The 18,711-nt window shown below is 36.8% G+C and overlaps 1 protein-coding gene across 1 annotated transcript; it reads right to left on the bottom strand.

Moving 5' to 3' along the window:
- Positions 1 to 561: 561 nt before the first annotated feature.
- On the bottom strand, positions 562 to 1,794 carry LOC113927095 (elongation factor 1-alpha 1-like). Its single transcript, XM_035728614.1, has one exon. It carries the CDS (start codon positions 1,792 to 1,794, stop codon positions 562 to 564), a length of 1,233 nt encoding a protein of 410 aa, XP_035584507.1.
- Positions 1,795 to 18,711: the final 16,917 nt, after the last annotated feature.

Raw genomic sequence — 18,711 nt, 5'->3', positions numbered from 1 at the left:
AGATCAATTGGTTAAAAGTAGATCTTATAAAAAGGCATTTTGACTACTCAGGATGTGTTTAGGCTACTTAAACTCCTTTACTAAGGAGAGCTGAGAAAATACTTCTTTATTTTTTTTTTCTCATTAAACTTTTGTTTTAATGAGTCTCAAAATTCTGTGACAGATTTTTGGTCAAGTTGTTTCCATTAAAAAGTACTGATTTTAAAAACTAATAACTTAAAACTGCCACACACACACAAAAAAAACATGGTCCACAAAACATTCTCCTTTCCTTCTGAAGGTTTTACGATGCATTGTTATCATTAACCAGTCTTTTACTATTAAACTTAAGTGGCCAATTGACACAAACAGTTCTGAGACCGTTCTTCCACCCCTGATTAAGACTGGGGTGGCAGGTATTGGGGATAATATTCATTTAGCCTCTGAGCTTTCTGGGCAGACTTGGTGACCTTGCCAGCTCCAGCTGCCTTCTTGTCCACTGCTTTGATGACACACACAGCAACCGTCTGTCTCATGTCACGAACAGCAAAACGGCCCAGAGGAGGATAGTCAGAGAAGCTCTCAACACACAGGCTTGCCAGGAACCATATCAACAATGGCAGCATCACCAGATTTCAAGAACTTGGGACCATCTTCCAGCTTTTTTCCAGATCGACGATCTATTTTCTCCTTCAGCTCAGCAAACTTGCAAGCAATGTGAGCCGTGTGACAATCCAGCACAGGTGCATATCCAGCACTGATTTGGCCTGGATGGTTCAGGATAATCACCTGAGCCATGAAGCCAGCTGCTTCCATTGGTGGGTCATTTTTGCTGTCACCAGCCACATTGCTACGATGAACATCTTTGACAGATACGTTCTTGACATTGAAGCCCACATTGTCCCCAGGAAGAGTCTCACTCAAAGCTTCATGGTGCATTTCAACAGACTTTACTTCAGTTGTAACATTGACTGGAGCAAAGGTGACCACCATCCCAGGTTTAAGAACACCAGTCTCGACTCGGCCCACAGGGACAGTACCGATACCACCAATTTTGTAGATGTCCCGGAGAGGCAGACACAAGGGCTTGTCAGTTGGACAAGTTGGTGGCAGGATGCAATCCAGAGCTTCAAGCAGTGTGGTTCCACTGGCATTCCCATCTTTACGGGTGACTCTCCATCCCTTGAACCAAGGCATGTTAGCACTTGGCTCCAGCACGTTGTCACCGTTCCAACCAGAAATTGGCACAAATGCTACTGTGTCGGGGTTGTAGCCAATTTTCTTAATGTAGGTGCTGACTTCCTTAACGATTTCCTCGTATCTCTGGCTGTAGGGTGGCTCAGTGGAATCCCTCTTGTTAACACCAACAATTAGTTGTTTTATACCCAGTGTGTAAGCCAGAAGGGCATGCTCACAGGTCTGCCCATTCTTGGAGATACCGGCTTCAAATTCACCAACACCAGCAGCAACAATCAGGACAGCACAGTCAGCCTGAGATGTGCCTGTAATCACGTTTTTGATAAAGTCTCTGTGTCCTGGGGCATCGATGATGGTCACGTAATACTTGCTGGTCTCTAATTTCCACAGGGAGATATCAATGGTGATACCATGTTCACGTTCAGCTTTCAGTTTATCCAAGACCCAGGCATACTTGAAGGAGCCCTTTCCCATCTCAGCAGCCACCTTCTCAAATTTTTCGATAGTTCTTTTGTCGATCCCACCACATTTGTAGATCAGATGACCAGTAGTGGTAGACTTGCCCGAATCTACGTGTCCAATGACAACGATGTTGATGTGAGTCTTTTCCTTTCCCATTTTGGTTTAGGTTGAGCGGTGGTTTTCATGACACCTGTGTTCTGGCGGCAAACCCGTTGCGAAAAAGCAGAAAATACTTCTTTAACTCTTATAGATATTCATCCCAGAAAATGGAAAAAAAAATGTCTGAATGGGGCACATCACACTCCCTGGGCATTAGAGAGTGGGTAGAAATGAGTTGTTGTGACTTTAGCATAGTCCTGTTCATCAGTCTTGAATAAAGCTGTGTCTCAGACAGATTACACTGATTTAGAAGAAGACACTCACTGGTAATTTCAAATTGGGAAAATATGAAAACTTTAGAAAGATGAATGGTTTTAATCTGTTGGTAATGAGACAAGACATAGCTTTAGATCAGATGGGGACCAGAAGAAATAAACTTTGGCCAGAGGCAGCCTGGTTCAGAGGGGCCAGCCAGGTGTCTGGGGGTGATGCCAACCTTCTGGGAACACTTACACCTCTGTCGGCTTGTCTCCACTATATTAAAGGAGGATGGGGTAAAAATTGAGGCCACTTGTCCAAACACTCAGCTTTTTGTAAAGCTTTTATCTCGAAACTCTTTTTAAAATTTAACTCATAAAATTTCAAGTTTTGTTTTCTACAGGAGGTCATTTCTGGATTATTTCCATGTCACACACGGATATTTAAATGCAGGAGAGAAAAACACACCCACACCTTAAACATGTGAGAATGAGGGGAAGGAAGACATTCTCCTTCTGGGAGTGTGCCAAGCTGGGGCCAACCTTAGAGTACTTGCATTTGTTGCTTCCTCAGCTGGAAAGCCTCAAAGAAAATGTCACCTCTTCAGTGAAACCACTTTGATTGCCTAAACTGAAGTCCCTTAATGTTACCGTCACAGAGCACTTTCCACCTTAGGACTTACCACTGTGTGTTATATTCCTGTTGATGTATTTATTTTTTGTCTATTTTCACACACATGAATGTAAGTACTAAGTAAACAAAGACCTTGACCATCATGTTTATTGTTGTATTTGAATGTCTGACACATCAGATGTAATCAATAACTATCTTTTTTTTTTAAGAATGAATAACAAGGATGCAATAGTGACTGGGTAGGATGAAATCTATTTAGCTGAATCACACCAGAACTAAGAGAAAATAGCAGGGATATAACATGAGCTGTAATAGCTGTTTAAGTAAGTCTTAACAAAGTAGTTCAAGAGTATAATTTACATTGACCAGTCAGATGTAATAACAAGCTGCTCTCTAATTGAATGGGGTTCAATCAATATGGTTCCTTATGACTAATTAAATTAATTTTTTAACTTTAAGTGTCTAGTAGACATTTAATATGTTTAAGATGTTCTCTCCATAATGCACTGTAGGTCATTCTCTCAACACTCATGGAACACTAAGTACCTGCTGGGCTCCATTCAAGGCACTGGGAATGCAATGAAGAACTAAGAAGCATTTGCTTCCCTCAAAGAACATAGTCTAGTGTCTAGAGTCTAGAGGAGGATACATATCATGAAAACAGAGGAGAACCATGTGCTGGGTGCTAAGAAATTGCCAAAAAGAGCGTACTGTGAGAGCACATTGGCAAGGCATAAAAGGTCACAAAGACTTCTGTGAGAATGTAAAATCTAAGATAAGTAACTTCGCAGGAGGCTACAGGTTAGTTCATCAAAAGGATGATTGATGAAAGGGGCCAGTAATCCAAATATGTATAAAAAGAAGTAAAAGATTCCAAGGTCACTTAGAGAAGCTTAAGAACATCTGTATATTTGTGTAACAGATCATGAGAGGATGCAAAAAGCAAACCCTACTCATCCAAATGATTGTGCTGGTCCTCCACTAGAAATGATTTTGTGCATCACTGCATTTACCAAGGATTAGTGAATTAGCCTTTCTTACTATAAAGGAAAATAAATTCTCAATGGGTCACATAAAAGACCAAGTAAGTTTACTTGAGAATTTTGTAGTGCCTCAAAAATGTAGGTGATTTAAGAAAAGCACCTAATTTTGAGAATCTTTTTCTTTTATTCATTGGATATCGTCTGCTTTCTGGCAGATGCTGGAAGGAAGGTGGTTGATGCTGAATGTAGGATGGAGAATAAAATGGATGGAATGCATACTGCTGTGGAAGTTGAAGCCTGTGCATTTGAAAGCATTTCTGGCAAGGGCTCTGGCATTGTTCTGCGGGGTACTGTCAGCACCAGCAATGACGATGTTCCTCCCATGGCCTTATGGGCAGTTGACATCAAGGAGGCAGGCAAAACAGACATGGTAGATGCCATGCCATAGCTATGGCATAAAGCCTGGGAGCACATGTGATGTCCCCCTTAATGTTTCTTGGAAATACTCAATGACTTCACAGTAGGGTGACTATGTAGTGGAGATGGCTGAGGTTCTTATAGGCAAGAGCAAGAACAGATACATTACTAAGTATTAAGTGTTGAGTATTGACTGTCAGTGTTAAGGTCACTTCATTCACATCCACAGGTTTGTAAGGCAAGGTGGTCTGTGGATTATTCTTGTGACCAGGTTGTGATGAATCCTGAAATTTCTGTGTGCTGTGACACCACGGATAAGGATAGTATTATTGTCAGACTCTCAATCATAGGCACCTTTGCTGGATTCTGGTGCATGATGCTGGTGCAGTCATTTTACCTAGGGGAGTTGTGCAACCCCTTCTCTGGGTTGCAGTAGACAGACATCTCTCTTCCAGAGTAGCAGTGAAAGTAACCTACTGACTCTGCTGATCCATTCAGGTTTGTGGCTAGTCACAAGATAGTAAAGCTTCATATGCACAATTTTGGAGCTTTAAAATGAAACAAGACTGAACAAGAGATGATGTAAAACACACAAATGTTGATGATAATATCTCCCTTTCTCTTGAAAGCCAGAAGGGAAAGAATGTTTCTAAACAATAATTTAAAATTTGAAAGTAAGTTGAGGCATGCTGGAGAAGTCCCAGAGAGTGTCATTCAAAATTTTACTTTATAAACTTTAAGAAAAAATAAGTGGTGTGATAGAAAACTTCTGAAAAGGTATTGAAAGGGGGCTGTTGGTGTGATTTTATTTGATTGCTTGAATTAAAATTAACTTACTTAAGAGCTCTATTATTTTTTGTAGCTTATGCCCATTAGTTCAACCTTACTTGTCATTTATCTATCCCACCTTTTGCTGAAAAGTTTATTGAAAATAAGCTAATTCATTTTAACAAATGCTTTATGCTTTCAGGAATTTAAAGAAACCCACTTTCATTAAATGAAAATGTTATTATTATTGCACCTATAATCATTTCTGTCATGGGAAAATGGTGTTTCTTCACATCCCTAATGAGATCTGTGTAGGTGTTTGTGTATTTGCCATAAATCTGTACCCACACAAAGTTCATTCTGCTGCACAACAATAAATCATCTCATTCAGGTGGCATTGAGCTTTGACTCAGGAATACTTCTCACTTCTCTTTCCAAAATCAAAGCAACACTTTCGTTTCCACGGCCATATGCTATCTTTCTCAGCTGTTGAACTGCTTATTTTCTATATATATGTGTGTATATATATATGTATATATATATACACACATATATATATATATATGGTCCTTGTCCTTCTGTTATCTCAAAGACATGATAGAAACTGGAGCATGGAAATGTAACTCCAACTTATATAAAACCACTGAACATGTCGCTTTAAAGCACAAGGGGGAGAGGGCTTATTCTGAAGTCAGGATTAATCATCACACAGAGGCCTCTGGCAGACCTTGCTGTCATACAGTATTTGCATTTAAATAAGGTGAAGTTTTCCTTCCATGAGGTTTATAATCACTTCAATTTTTAATTGGAGGCCTCTTCAGTAAAAATGCATACATACTATACATATATAATTTTCCTCCCACAAATTGAGTATTCTAGGGATACAAACACTTGCTTTCCCAAGGTGGTGGAAGGAGAGTCAGGAAACAAATGTTTATGATTATTTGTTCCAAATACCTGGATTTCAGGATGTGAGAACTTAAAATTCTGGTTTCTGCTTAGCCAGTTACTTGACTGTAACTGTGGGGCAGTCCTTCGATTCCTTGAAAATTCCAAGCTCCCATTTATAAAGTGATGGAGTTGGAATGATATTAATTGTGAGTCAAATCATTGATTGAGCTATTTTTACACATCTGAAAAGTTGGAACTATAAAGGCTGAGAACCTTGATAACAAGAAGATGGATAAGAACACTCCTTTTCAGTCCCCTCATGGACAACCTCCAGTGAGGGTAGTTTGTACTTGGCCACTCTCTGTCTATTCTCAAAGCAACACATTCTTCTATAGCCAAGAAGTTCAAGAGAAACTCTGCGTGCCCGGGTTGTTGACAACATGTTGTGGTACAAACAGTGACATGTAGATATTTGAACATATTAACTTTTAATTTTATTATGGAATGCCTAGGCAATATTTTTATTGAAAGCTAAACATATCTGATATTTTGAACACATTTTGAAAATTTCAATATATGGGGGGGAATCGAAGGGGGAGACGAACCATGAGAGACTATGGACGCTGAGAAATAAACTGACGGTTCTAGAGGGGAGGGGGGTAGGGGGATGGGTTAGCCTGGTGATGGGTATTAAAGAGGGCACGTACTGCATGGAGCACTGGGTGTTATAAGCAAACAATGAATCATGGAACACAACATCAAAAGCTAATGATGTAATGTATGGTGATTAACTTAACAAAATAAAAAAAATATGTGGAAGAAATCCTGAGGCCAGGCTGTCTAGCATAGTGACTATCATATAAATACAGAATAAAATTTCTGAAAATTGTTAAAATGTCCTTCTTCTGCAATTTAAATACAAAATAAAATTTCTGAAAATTGTTAAAATGTCCTTCTTCTGCATTTGACTATATTTGTTCTTGTCAACAGATTTTAAGAGATACGATTTATTTAGAAATCTACCGAAATATTCTGATGCCCTGCAAAGTGACTCTATGAAAATACATATCTAGCTACTGCATTCAATAACTATGTGTAACTACAGAGTTCCTTTTCTTAGTTTCCTGCTCTTTATTCACATTCCAGGGGAATAACTCAAGGCGAGGCAGTATATGGCATTTCATGCCCTCACAGGCATGAAGCATTTTCCATGAAAAAAATTGGCAAGTTCAGCTCCCCATTCAATCATACAAGTACTTTCCCCCTAAACAGTGCTTTGATTGCAGCCAAATTTCTTTATGCATCCTTCCCATTTTCTCACACAGACTATTAAAGACCATGCTCAAGGTTTGAAATTTAATAAAATTAATAATCTCTACTCAAGGATACTCTTAAGTGAAACTGACTTATTTTTTAATTCAAGTACATAGCTGTGAAGAATACAGTTGGTTGCACTGCTTTGATTCAGGCTAAGCTACCAGCACAGTTTTCACCATCAGTGCAAGTGTCAACATGGTCAAAGTGACAATGTCATTGGATTATCATGAAAATAGTTTTGACCATCCAAATTCCCTGGAAGTGTCATGGGGGACTCCAAAGAGTCACTGACTACATTTTGATAACTACTAGGTTTCTTTTTTGGTGTCCATTTGTTGGACTTCACAATCAATGATATATTAATAAGAGATTTTAGAAACTTTCCTTTCTTTCCTATGTTCTGGACCACTTCGAGTAGCACTGAGATCTGTACTTAAAAGTTTGGGAAGAAACACCTGTAAACAACTCTACCTACTCTCTTTTGGAAAGATGTCATTTTATGATGACTGACTCTGCTTTTTTCCCAGAGCAATTGATATCTCTATATTTCCTAATTCTTTTTTTTTAAATTTTTTTATTGTTATGTTAATCACCATATATTACATCATTAGTTTTTGGTGCAGTGTTCCATGATTCATTGTTTGTTCATAACACCCAGTGCTCCATGCAGAACGTGCCCTCCTCAATACCCATCACCAGGCTAACCCATCCCCCTACCCCCCTCCCCTCTAGAACCCTCAGTTTGTTTTTCAGAGTCCATCATCTCTCATGGTTCGTCTCCCCCTCTGACATACTCCCCTTTTCTTCCTCTCCTGTTATCTTCTTCTTTTTCTTTTTTCTTAAAATATGTTGCGTTATTTGTTTCAGAAGTACAGAACTGTGATTCAACAGTCTTGCACAATTCACAGCGCTCACCGTAGCACATACCCTCCCCAATGTCTATCACCCAGCCACCCCATCCCTCCCACCCCCAACCACTCCATATTTCCTAATTCTGATGGGGTTTCTTTAAGTAATATATATTTTCCTAGAAAACAATTTCATTCAGTTTCTCGCCTCTCACCATTTTTTTCATACAATTAATCAAAGTGGATTATATTAATTCTTTCATTGTTGGTATTTCCTTTTTATCATTTTTATAGTGAGTTGGGCTTTTTTTTCCTTTTTATCTTATTTGGTTGAGCCTACTTGATTGTTTTGTTATTCTTTAAATAAACATTACCTGCTTTTAAAAACAATCCTACCATTTTAATGCTTCCAATTAACTGCTTTCTAAATTCTTCCTTTTTTAAAAAAGGCTTATTTATTTATTTTAGAGAGAGAGAGAGAACATATGTGCACACGTGTGTGCACACATGGGCGCACGCCAGCAGGGGGAGGAGCAGAGGGAGAGGGGAGAATCTCAAGCAGATTCCCTGCTGAGTGCAGAGCCCTCAAGCTGGCTGGATCCCGAGATCTTGAGATCATGACCTGAGCCATAATCAAGAGTCATACTACTGACTGAGCCACCCAGCGCCCCCTAAATTTTTCTTTTTATAAGTTTGTTTGATTGTTCATGTTCTAAGCTCTTTATTTAGATGTTTAATGTATTTATTTAAAAGGATATGGATTTTCTTTGTGGCCTTGTTTTAATTAAAACATATGCTGTTATTTTGTTTTTTATGTTCTCTTGGACACTGGACTTACTCCAGTATCTCCCATTGTGGCTGAGTGGAGGGTGATGGTAGTAAACTTCGTAGGTAGTAGGTTTTGTTTATTTTTTAGTTGTTTGTTTCATCTTAAAATTCTAGTCTTTTTGCACTGTGATTGTGAAAGCTGATATATACATGATATATATATATACATATATCACATATATATGATATGTATATACACAAATATATGATGTACATGTACATATAAATATCACATATATGTAAAACACACATATATATATACACATATATTTATTTTTTTACCTGTTGTAATTATCTCTGTGAATATCTCTGTGCCTTAAAAAGAAGTTGTCATTTCTGTTTCCAAGATAAGAAGTGTGATGTATGTCAACTAGGTCCACCTTAAAAATCATCATGCTATTTATGTTTTCTATTTTCTTACTAATTTTGTGTCCACTTGAAGTATCATTGACTGTCAGAGTGAAGTAAAGTTTTCTACTATTAATATAGTTCAATTTCTCCTTGTGTTTCATGTATACTAACACAGTGCTATTTTGTATAGATACATTCATACTGCTAGATATTCATGAAGTTTGAAACTGGAGTCTAATCTCCATCTTGCTTAATGGTTTTCTCCCTGAATTCAGTCTCATCTGTTAAAATCACAACGTCTGATTTCTGTTTACCTTTGCCTAGTATGTCTTTCCAGTTCCTTAGTTTTCAATCTTTCTGAGTAACTTGCTTCTTCAGCTTCATAGTGACATAAGAAATATCTTTCTAAGTAAAATTGCTTTGCTGCCTACTTGTATGTAACCCATAGTTGAGAACTTTTTTTCTTTTACTACTGTGTTTAATGTGTCTATATTTTTATATAAACAAGAGGCTTGGTTTTAGTTTTGTTATTATAGTTTATGTTATGCTATTTTCCCAGCTTGTATGTGAGTAGCTTGTAGAGAGATTTTAAAAATAATTTTGAAATTTATATCTTTGTCTAATGATTTTGTTTTCATTTTTACTTTTTAATCATGAATCAATTGGTTTCCTACTGAAACTTTGCTGAACAATGATGATGTTGGTATATTTTCTCTTTCTTTCCCTTTCCCAGAATATTTTCATTAAATCATATATTTCATATTTATTTCCTATTTTAAACATACTTCTATTTCTTTCTTAATAATTTTAAATGCTCTCTATTGATCCTCTTTTTGGTAGAAAAATTATGGAATTGGTACACTTAGTACCTTATTGCCTCTTTCCTTCTTGACTTTCGTCAGCTGTTTCAATTCTACCAAGATTTTATGCTATTTATGTTCTGTTCTATCACAATGATCAACGTATTTGTTTCTGTCTTAATCCTAGAATTAAACAGTTTCAGTATTTAATATTACTTCTTTTAGAATTGTTTATCAGTTTTTGGTTGACTGAAGTATATTTTTCAGTACTTTCTTTGAGAGGGCACACGGAATCTGTGATACATGAGCTCCTGCCTATTTATATATGTTTTCCTTTTGACTCTATTCTTTTTTTTTAGGATTTTATTTATTTATTTGTCAGAGAAACAGAGAGAGAGCACAAACAGGGGGAGCAGCAGAGGGAGGGGGACAAACAGACTCTCCGCTGAGCAGGCTTGATCCTAGGACCCAGGGATCATGACATGAGCCGAAGGAAGAGGCTTAACCGACTGAGCCACCCAGGTGTCGCTTTTTGATTTTGTTCTTGAACATTTTTTTTTTCCTGGGCAAAAAATTCTTGGGTTTTGTTTTTTTTTTCTTGGTGGCTTTGTGAGGTATTACTCATTTTCTTCAAAGTTGACTGTTTTGTGGAGAAACCAGACACCAGCCAGTCTGACAATGTTTTCTACACAACAGATGCCTGCCATAATCATTTGCCCGTTCAACTACAACATTTCTTTATTATCTGTGATGTCCAGTAAATATTCTAAGATATGTCTCGGTAGTGATCATTCTACATTTTTGGGATAAGTGTACCCTTTAAATCTTTAGATTCAAGTTCTTTTTTTTTGTTTGTTTGTTTCTGGAATACTTTCTTGAATTATATATTTGAATAATTTTATTCTGTTCCATTATTTTTAACTTTATTCTAGGACTCCAATTATTAAACTTTTGCATTTCTTGGACTTATATTCCATATATAATATTTTCACCATAATCCACTTAAAAACTTGCTTCATTTCTTATTGTTCACTTTAGTCAAATGTTGGCCTTAATATCTCTTCCTATGTTGCCAGCAAGACCTCTTTCTTCAGAGTAGATTCCAGTGTGGGTTTCTTTTCTGGCATGGTTTTGTTTTTCTCTTCCATTTCTTTAATGAGATTATATATATATATATATATGAAACAGATTTTATATATTCTACTTTTCAATAACCTCACCATATTGTCCTGATCATTCTTAGTTTGATCTTTAATTCTTGTATTATAGAAGAGACTATTCCAGTAAGTTTTAAAAATATAATTTCAAAGCTATATGTTCAGGTACAGTTTTCTTCTGTACCATACCAATTTGAGCAACTTTAAAAATGTTAACATTTATTATTTACCATTTGACTTTTTCTGTTTCTTTTTTTAAATTTGTTTTTAGTATGCTGTTTTGATTCTTTTGATTAGTTGTCTTTAAATGAGGTTCATACTTCCTGAACTAGCTATTTGAGGGCCATCTTATGGACAAATAGAGATTTTCCTTACAGCAACAGTTCTTAGGGCACTATTTCCAGTTTATTACTCACTAGTCAACTGGGATTAGACTCCAGGGCTACTCATATTGCTGTGTCTGCCTCCTCCATCATGTCTGCTTAAGTAAGGGCTGTCTGTGTACTTTCCTGCTCAGCTCCAACTCAGCTTTTCCTCATAACCAAACCAGAGGTGGTGAGGTTCTCCACAGCAGCAGCCTGCTCACATGTTCTCCATGCGGCCAATAACATTTTATTGGTTTTGCACCAGAACAGTTTTAAAACATGGCTGCGCATTCTTTGATACTCCTCTCATCAAAAAAAAAAAAAAAGACTTTGAGGTTTCACTTAAATCTGGGCAGGTGTGTGACTGCTTTGACTAATAGAGTTCAGAGAAAGTGATGCTATATGACTTCAGAGGCCTGGTCAAAAAGGCCATCTGTCTTCTGCCATGTTTGCTGGGACACTTGTTCACAGAACTCTGAACTGAGATGTAAGAAGTCCAGTTCCTCTGCGGTCACCATAGTGGAGAGGCTGTCTCAGGCACAAGTGTAGACAGTCCCAGCTAGTCACAAAGGCACCAGACATGAGAGTGAAACTATTTCAGACATGCCAGACCTTTCACCAGTTGGTTACCATTGAATAACCTCTGTCAAGGTCAAGTGAAATAGAAAAATAACTCAGATGTATACTGCTCAAGTTGTAGACCAACAAATTCATGAGATGTAATAAAATGGTTGTTGTTTTAAACTGCTAAGTTTTGCTGGAATGCACATCTTTGTGGTGCTTGCTTGGAGAAGGGCACTTGGTCTGATTTTTGTGAGGTTTGTAGCTACACACCTCCTTGAACAATGTCTTCTTACACTACGTTAGACCTTCATATCTTCTAGAAGCCACTTTCTTGTTATTTATATTGAGGTCTTACCAATCCCATGGTTTCACGGAAAGTGGAGTTTCTATTTTTCATTTTCACTTTCACTTTTGGATGATTATTGAAGAAGGAGAAATCTACATTTGTGTTATGAAATTGGAACTAAAAATCTCAGCCAACAAATTATATGGAGGGCAGAACTGTGATTAGCTGTTCTAGATGTGTGAGACTTCTAATAGAATTCTCTACCAGAGCTAATAATGAAAAAGCACAAGTCCAGAGTGGGACACGACTTTTCTAAAGATATAAAGCTAACTGGTATTAAATTTGGTAAAATTTCCAAATTTCTGATCCTGCTTTCTTTGCTTTGTTCATTATGCTATAAACACTATAAAATGTCAATAGTGCCAAGAATTCCAGATTCAGTATTCATAATTCATAAAGATACTTTGCTTTCTCAAGTAACAGGAAAATTGAAATTTAAAGGATAAAGTACAGTGCATTAATAAATGACATTCTATAAATAAACTTTCTTTTAGAAAAAATAAAGAAGGTATCCAAGTTTAACAACCCCTGAAATGTCTTAACAGACTGCTAGATATTTAAATGAAGTCAGATGTATGAATAATCAGGGACTTTCCCAAACATTCAAGTGGTAATCAGTGAACAAAGAACTCATTTTTATTCATGTAGTAATGTGATTTCTTTTGTGTCAATTGATTTTAAATGTCAGTTTGGCGCAAATGTCTTCATTTATATATGATAAATTTTCCTATTTATAATCCATGAAAGAAAAATAAAAATAGATTTTGTTAATTTCAGAAGGGTCTATATTTTATTAAAATATGCACATTTAATATTCTAATTTGCATTTCTCATCAAAAAATAAACATTAAATCAAGGATTGATTTCAATATAAAATTATATTAGTGCTAGTAGTGCTAGAAATCCTGGGAGTGTTCAGTAATTTTTGTTGGTTAATGATAACTGTAATATATATCACAATTGATTTGATTGGTGGAGGCATTTGTTTATTATGTTGTAGGTATTGTCCTAGTGGCTGGTATTATAAAACCAGTGAGCAGAGATCCTTGCCTTAGACAAAGTTTCAAATTACTAGAACATAATAAATTTACAAACTTAATTTACATTTTTGAATGTGACTTTGTAAGAACATTGTGCCAAATTGCAATTGGCAGAAGGAAGTGATGAGTGGGGAGACCGACAGTGAATTCAAGGTTTCCTGCTTGGGGAATGGTGACTTGGGACAACATTAAGCATATAATTCAAGAATTCAGAAGAACCCGGTTTTATGGGAAATTCCCCTTTGGATAGTTTTAAATTCCTGTTTGATACTTGGTAGGCAATTTGTAATATGAATTTTTAGTCTGATAGAAAAGAGATTTGAATTGGAGATACGGTTTTTCAAACTGTTAGAGGTAAAGAAACGCCACAGGTCCTCTAAATAAACTTATAAGAGGACAAAGGATGGAACCCAGGGGAAGCACAAAAGCTGAGGGAGAGTTAAATGGACTGTTAAAGAGACCTTAGATTTATTTATTTTTTTAAAAAGATTTTTATTTATTTATTTGAGAGAGACACAGTGAGAGAGGGAACACAAGCAGGGGGAGTGGGAGAGGGAGAAGCAGACTTCCCGCTGAGCAGGAAGCCTGATGTGGGGCTCGATCCCAGGACCCTGGGTTCATGGCCTGAGCCGAAGGCTGATGCTTAACAACTGAGCCACCCAGGCGTCCCAGAGAGATCTTAGATTTAAATATCAGATGGTTCTGATGATTTCTGCTGAGTGGTGAAGCCTGAAGTCAAAGTGTAATGAATTAAACTAAGGAATGAGTAGGAGTTAAGGAATTAGAAATGAAAACAAGAGTTTCGCCATGAAAATATAGGGGGTTGGCTATCCGAATGCCATTACTAATCTCTGTTTCCCCTAACCACCTTCTACTCTTACTGGAAAAGACAGTAACAGATTTTTCTACTAGGCTTTGCAGAGGATGCTATTGAATGGTAGCTATATTTTCCATTTTGAAGATCAGGAAATTGAGTCTCAGGGAAAGTGAAGTGATAAAGTGGAAAAAAGGTATATTGGGAGAAGGGTTGCCAACAATATGTTCTGGTCTGCTTCCAAAACCTTTCATTTCCCCTGTGACACAATGCCTCAGAGATGTGACAGAAGGACAAGATGATAGTGAAATGAAGAGGTTGGGAGACACTGTAAATATTTTTTGCTTGTTTGGTTGGTTTTTATAAGCTGAGGGCAAGGAATTGGGGATTTGTGGAATACTGATGGGGAGAAGGTAGGGATAATTCATAGAGTACAATTAATCCAAACTACAGTAGGAGATGAAATCCATAGCTCCTGTGAGAGAATACTGTTGCACAGCATTGGTATTTTCTGACTTGAGGCAGAAAGGAAGAGGGAAGAACAAGTACTAAAGTAAGTAAATCTAAAAGCGATACAGAAAGAAGCAGAAAGAAACTGTCCTGATAACTTCCTTCTCTGAAATAAGACCAGGGCTACACACTGAGAGTGAGAGGGAGAGTGTGGGTGAGGCATGGATTAGGGTTTGAAAACGTAAGTGAATGTTTGGAGGAGCAGCAATCCTAGGGTCTGGGAGGGTCATCTGACCAGAGATCTTCAGAGAACTACTGAACGGAACCAAGAGTTTTGGTGAAACTGGGGGTGATTAACTATATTCCACATCAACTTTAATATGGCTTGAAATCCGGAATTTGCCTTTGAATTATTACTTCTCTCTAGATATAACCAATTTGTTACTGAGTCCTGTCGATTTTCCAACTTATTTCTCAAATACTCCTTTGTCATCGTTTTTCAAGGACCTCAAAATAAGAAATTGTGTTTGTAGGAATCATTACCAATTATTTCAATATGCTCATTGGAAAATGCTTAAGTATATTCCCAGATTATTTATCAATCTATAATTCATATATAAAAAAAAGAAAGATACTCAGTACGTAAAAGTTCAAAACTATATACCCAATTTCAGTTTGGTGTTTAAAAACAAAAATTTGAAGTTAGAATTTGGGCAAATCTATTTGAGACCTCCTTTCAATACTACTAGCTCTACAGACTAGTTTAAGGTAAGTTACTTAACTTCTCTAGTTAATTACTTCCTTAATCTGTAAAATTAACACACTCATCTCTGTTGTGAAGATGAAATGAAAAAATGCACATATTTAGCAAAGTGCCTGAAATGTTGTAAGATATATATGTCTGTATATTATATATGTATATATATATATATATAATTAATTTAAAGATGACTGGAATGTATACTTCAATCAACTGAGAAATGAAACAGAATTACTAATTCAAAAAAGGAAAATTACAGTATAAAAGGACTTGCAGTGAGCACTGAAATCATATAAACATAGAAAGAGGGGTAAATAAAGTTTAAATGTCATTACATGAGAGAAAGCAAATATTTCTCTGAAATCACTGATGCTCACATTGCAATCCATCAGTATTCCATTCTTTTAGCTAGAATTAACAACTATTCTTACTATATTAGCACTTTGCTATTAGTGAATTGATTTTGTTTTTTTCCCCCTGTACATTACATATTTTATATCCCTATCATGTCTTCTCTGTTATTTGTTATAGATTTCATGATCCATCTTTTCAGCAATTTTCTTGGGAATATCTTAAAGTCTCTACTCCACTTTCTTTCCATCTTGGCCCTTTGACAAAAGTACCAGCCCTGGATTAATGAATATAATTGTTTTTAGCTTCCATTGATATCTCTAGGAATTGTAACTATGTGCTACAGGAGAAAATGTGCAAACAAACTGATTGATTCTTCTGTTAATCAGACTTTATTCAGGTCCTAATGTCTATTAGGCAATCTGATGCTTTCTCTGGTCAGCTTCCTCTCCAATTCACCACGAAGGCAAATTTAAACTTTCTTCTCCTCAAACCTTCAGTCCTTTACTTCAATCCCTTCTTATTCACTCTGAAAAGCTTTACTTAGAAAGTAGATAGGAGTATCCTCATTATTTCACCAATAAATCTAAATTTTTCTGCTTCAACACCCACCTTTCCCTTTCTTTGTCAAATTATAATGATAGAGGTATTTCTAGAAAATTTACTTTCCCAACGGGGTTCTAATTATCTATCTCAGGGTTCTTCTCTTCTGCTGATTCCTTTCATTTCATTTGAGCTTAAATTTGCTAAGTCTCTCATGTCTTAAAAGAAAGAAACAAAATGAAATATTTATATACCTTTCCTTGATAGCCAAATTACTTGTCTAAAACTCATTGATTCCATTTCTGGACTTCACCCCACTCTCACTCTTCAGTCTGGCTTTTGAACCCACCACTTTACAAAGACAGCTTTGTTCACAGAAATACCTAACTCCATGTCACCACACTCCCAGAAGTATATTGGAGTATTTTTCATACTAGATTTCTCAGCAAGATTTAACACAGATAAACAAATCCTACTTCCTTCGGTTATCTCTCCCCTTGGAATCATGTCAGCAGATTGTGCTGATTTTCTTCTTCGACATGAATTTTCTGTTTCTACTCATCCCATCAATATCAGTTTCTTGGAGCTTGGTCCTAGAACATCTAGATCTCTCCATAGGTGACATAATCTATTTTCGTAGGTTCAATTATTGACTAGATGCTAACCACTCTCATTTCTCTTTCTCTAGTTCAGACCATCCTCCTGAACTCCAGAGGCATATATCCAGTGGCATACTCACATCTCTACTTGATTATTCACTGGTTCCTCAACTCATCTTTTCCAAACCGGAGCCCAGCTTCTTTTCTCCAGTCTCTTCCCACTCCATATCCATCACTTCCTTTGTAACACCACCTGTATTAGAGCTCTAAGGTGTCTCCCACTCTCTAGGCAATCCCTGGGAACTTGGGTTTCACTCCCACAACTGAGTTATATTACCTGGCACAGGTGATTTTCAGTAAAGGAGATTATCCAGATGGGACTAACCTAATCACATAAGCCCTTTGGAAGGGGAGAAGAAAGTCAAAGTTTGGAAGCATGGGAGGGATTTGGCACACCATTGCTGGCTTGAAGATAGAGAAGGCCATATGCCAAGGAATGTGAGTGGCTTCTAGTAGCTGAGAGCAGCAAGAAAAAAGACCTCAGTCCTACAACCTCAAAGAAGTGAATTCACCAACAAGAATAAACTTGGAAGAGGATTTTCTTATTAGCCTTCAAACAAGAATTCAACTCAACTATCCCCTTGATTTCAGCTTTGTGATATGCTAAGAAGAGCTCACGGTCATGCCATGCCTGCCCTCTAACTTGCAAACCTGTAAATTAATAAGTGTGTGTTGTTTTAAGTTACTAGATTTGTAGTGATTTGTTGTGCTGCAGTAGAAAAGTAATAAAGCATCTCTCTGAGTTTTGAGAGTCAGAGAATCCCAGAAATCATGATTATTCTCTTTATTCTTATTTCTAAATTCAATGAGTCTTGCAGATTCTTTGTCATATATTTGAATCTGTCCACATTTATCTATTCCCCTGCCACCATTCTAGTCTAGTCATTACTGTGTCTTGAATGGACCTCTGAAATACACTCCTAATCTGTTGCTCTCAATTCATGCCTGCCTTAATTTAATCCATTCCCCACAAAGCAACCCTTGATCACATTATGCTCTCCTCAATGCCTTCATCTCCCTGCAAGCAGAACACTGTTAGTTACACTTTAAATATTTCACTGATCTGAGAGGCACTGCACATTATGTCCCCCGTTCCACTCAGAATCACCTTTACCACTGGCTCATCTCAGTCTGCACCACAGCCTCGAATGCTCTATTTCAGCTCCTCTGGTGTGTGGTGCTCTTCTCACCGCCAAGCTCTGAATTTCTCTTTCTTCTACATATATTTTAGTTCCTCCTCCACTCTTGTTTAGCTAATTCATGGTCATTCCCATGTCTTAGGTTACATAACACTTTATCAGAACAACATTCCTAACACCCCAGGATCAGTGAACCATCTGAATTTAACCCGTACTGTTTGTTCCAGTTCCTAGTAACCACATTATTATCTCCTCAGTACATGGGCACTCAATAAAGGACATATTTGATAAATATTTCTATATGTTATCTTAAAATAAGAAAATACTTAAAATAAGTTGATAACAACTGTAACCCATTTCTCAAAGAACCATATACTTTCCCTGGTGCTTATTATTTCAGGATGAGAATTGTATGAGTAATGGTAAGGATCACCCAGATTTTCTTATCACAACTCCTTGAATTGTATGAATGCACTCCAACCACGTTATGATTCATCTACATATTTTATAACAAACTAACGTTTTTAAAAAATTATCTCATACTTTTGTTTGAGGTAAAAATCTTCTATATTTTCTTCAGAGTCGCTACTTTGTATTTAGCGATGACTTCATGGACTCTACAATATGACAAAAATCTGCTGGAGGTCTACTTTAGTTCCAATTGTATACTTCATAATCCACATGGGAAACAT

The sequence above is a fragment of the Zalophus californianus genome, chromosome 7 (assembly GCF_009762305.2).
Source record: "Zalophus californianus isolate mZalCal1 chromosome 7, mZalCal1.pri.v2, whole genome shotgun sequence".
NCBI lineage: Eukaryota > Metazoa > Chordata > Mammalia > Carnivora > Otariidae > Zalophus > Zalophus californianus.
The sequence above is the reverse complement of the archived record's forward strand: the minus strand, read 5'-3'. Positions and strand labels throughout refer to the sequence as shown.